Source organism: Mandrillus leucophaeus, unplaced genomic scaffold (genome assembly GCF_000951045.1).
Source record: "Mandrillus leucophaeus isolate KB7577 unplaced genomic scaffold, Mleu.le_1.0 Scaffold664, whole genome shotgun sequence".
Classification (NCBI taxonomy): Eukaryota; Metazoa; Chordata; class Mammalia; order Primates; family Cercopithecidae; genus Mandrillus; species Mandrillus leucophaeus.
Genome location: NW_012107186.1, coordinates 1953 through 5122, shown reverse-complemented (window position 1 = coordinate 5122; position 3170 = coordinate 1953). Strand labels below are relative to the sequence as shown.

Sequence of the window (3170 nt, the reverse complement as noted above, 5' to 3'; positions counted from 1 at the left end):
TTTTGGAGACAGAGTCTTGCTCTGTCTGCCCAGAAGTGCAGTGGTGCGATCTCAGCTCACTGCAACCTCTGCCACTTGGGTTCAAGTGATTCTCCTGCCCCAGCCTCCTGAGTAGCTGGAATTACAGGTGCGCACCACCATGCCTGGCTAATTTTTGAAGTTTTAGTAGAGATGGGGTTTCACCGTGTTGGTCAGGCTAGGCTTGAACTCCTGACATGATCCTCCTGCCTCGGCCTCCCAAAGTGCTGGGATTACAGGCATGAGCCACTGCGCCCGGCTTCACAGGATTTTTAGCACAATGACTGCACAAATCTACTACTCAGTACTAATGGAATGAAAGAGTCAAAGAAAAATGAATAATATGAATAAACCTAGTTAATCAGAAAACATTTAGAAGTTGTTGTTACTACTGCTACTCTTAGAATAAATTAAACCATATTGGTTCTTATAAGGTTGTTTTTTGCTGTAGTCAGTAAAATTTGGTGTCATTCTGGTTTTTTGTTTGTTTGTTTGTTTGTTTTTCCTGAAATAGGGTCTCACTCTGTTGCCTAGGCTGGATTGCAGGGGTGCAATCTCGGCTCACTGCAGCTTCCACCTCCTGGGTTCAAGTGATTCTCTTGCCCCAGCCTCCCAAGTAGCTGGGATTACAGGGGCACACCACCATGCCCAATTTTTTGCATTTTCAGTAGAGATGGGGTTTCACCATGTTGGCCAGGCTGGTCTCGAACTCCTGACCTCGTGATCCGCCCACCTTGGCCTCCCAAAGTGCTGGGATTACAGGTGTGAGCCACCGTGCCCAGCCCTAAGAGTCACTTTTATCTAGCTCTTCATATCTGAAATTTTTTTCTCATTGTGTTTTCAGTCATTTCAGTGTATTTGTTCCCCAGGTGGTTCTTTATAAAACGTCATTGAGTTTAGCATTTTTCCCCTGAAAAGCATTTAAATTAACATGTCAATTTATTTATCTTTATTTATCTTCTGTACAGATCTCAGAAAAAATGAAGATAAATTGAACCATCATCAGCGAATTGGGCTGAAGTAAGATGGCAAATTTTCTTTTGACACTTGAGATGTAAAAGTAAAATTTTTATAGACATTCTTTTATATACCACAAGGACTCTTCAAACTTAGCTAAACCACAACCATTTTCCTATTCAGAAGTGCTAAGATTTGTGGACTTCTATAGAGTATCTACCTGTGTTCACACAATGCTTTCACTTTTGCTTTCTAGTTTACTTGTTTTGAGGATTTCCCTTATTCTTTCGACTTTAGCAGGGAACTTCCTCTTAAAATACCTAGGACTGAGTGTATCAGGCAGTCAGTGGGTTTTTATTTCATGCTCACATTGTACAAAGCACTACACTAGGTTTGAGGTAAAGATATAGAGAGGTTGAGGATAACTTTTAAGGAGTTTATAGTCTACCCAAGAAGATAGGACATGAATATGAAAAACTAAATTAAAAAAAAGGACAAACCTCATACCTAAATAATCATATAGGAATAACTCCTAGGCATATTTCTATATCAGCATCAATAATTATTTTGTACAGTTATAGTGCATAAGCACTATATATATATCTCTTCTGGCATTATATAGTGTTGTGGGTGATTCAGTTCTAATAACCTTTTGAATTTTCCTATTGATGCTTTACCATAATATTTTAAACTTACACTACCATTCCAAAATCTTGAGCCAGTAAGAGACCTAGATGGTATGATTCTTGCTTTCCTGGCATTTCTCTAGTAAATGGAGGTCTTCTGAAGAACTGGTTTGGTAAGAATTGGCTGTGAACAGGCGCTTCATCATGCTGAAGCATATGCTTAGATGTTGTTTCACACTGAGTTTCCTAACAGCCTTATTGAGATGTAATTCATATGTCCTGTAATTCATCCATTTAAAATATACAATTCAGTGACTTTTAGTATATTCACAGAGTTGTGCAACCATCACTACAGTCAGTTTTAGGACATTTTGTTATCTGAGAAAGAACCCTGTACCTATTACTAGTCATTCCCCCATTGCCTCCCCCTACACCCACCTTAGACCTAGGCAGCTGCTCATCTACTTTCTATCTCTACGAATTTGCCTATTCTGGACACTTAATGTAAATGAAGTCATACAGTATGTGGTCTTTTGTGACTGACTTCTTTCACTTAGCATATTGTTGTCTGAGTTCATCCATGTTACAGGATAGTATTTGAAAATATAATTTTGCAGGTTGTAAGAGCCATAAACCGTAACCCCTTGCCTTGTCAGTAGACAGCAGTCTACTTTGAAATTATGCCCTAACTTAAATGTATTTATTTACTCTTGTTACATGAATAGGTGGCTTATTTACAAATAAGTTTAGATGGAGTCTTTGAAATATTACAAAGGATGGCACTTAAGGATTTTGATCCAATTTAGGAATAAACCTTCCCCCATTCACCCCACCCCCAATTTTGCTGTTGTCTTCTCAATGAATTCATTCTAGCCTTGATTTGTGAGAATGATCTGCTGGTATGGCCTGGACAATTGTTATAAAAGACAATTTAATTTTTAAGGAGATTTAAATTTTGCAAAAATCTTTTGTCTACTTATTCTGTCTTTATAGATACTTTGGGGACTTTGAAAAAAGAATTCCTCGTGAAGAGATGTTACAAATGCAAGTAAGATGTGTCAAATTATATTCTTTGATTAGAATTGAGAGTGTCACTTGTGAAAAGCCATTTTGGGAATACTGACTTAATTTTTCTTCTATTAGGATATTGTACTAAATGAAGTTAAAAAAGTGGATTCTGAATACATTGCTACAGTCTGTGGCAGTTTCAGAAGAGGTAACATACTTCCTAATGTTGGGTTATTTTTGCCCTGATACTAAAATTGCCTAATGTATGTGAAGAACTTGGATTAAAAAGATGTAATTTGTGGTACTTCATAGACTCACTAAGACCTAGTAGTATTAGTTAAGGGTATTTGTTTATAGATGGGAATATGTAACAAGGGGAAATTCATCCTGATTTTATTATAGGATGATATTTTAATGACTAGTTTTAATGACACTTATTAAATGACTTTAAGTATATTGAAATGCTAGTAATGGTAGTCTTTGGCTCTTTGGCTAGATGATAGTGAAATTGTGGGTAGTTTTGTTAATTTACCTTTCTTTTTCTTTTTTTTTTTTTTTTTT

At 36.8% G+C, this 3170-nt stretch overlaps 1 protein-coding gene across 2 annotated transcripts in view; it reads left to right on the top strand.

Annotated features, from left to right (window-relative positions):
- LOC105554915 (DNA polymerase beta-like) overlaps positions 1–3170 on the top strand; it is a 30026-nt gene extending 26856 nt beyond the window's left edge. For both annotated transcript variants that reach the window (XM_012001555.1, XM_012001554.1), the window contains 3 exons: positions 987–1038; positions 2595–2649; positions 2745–3170. In XM_012001555.1, the coding sequence (XP_011856945.1) occupies positions 987–1038; positions 2595–2649; positions 2745–2855 (218 nt within the window). In that variant the 3' untranslated portion in view covers positions 2856–3170. The remainder of the gene's footprint in view (positions 1–986; positions 1039–2594; positions 2650–2744) is intronic.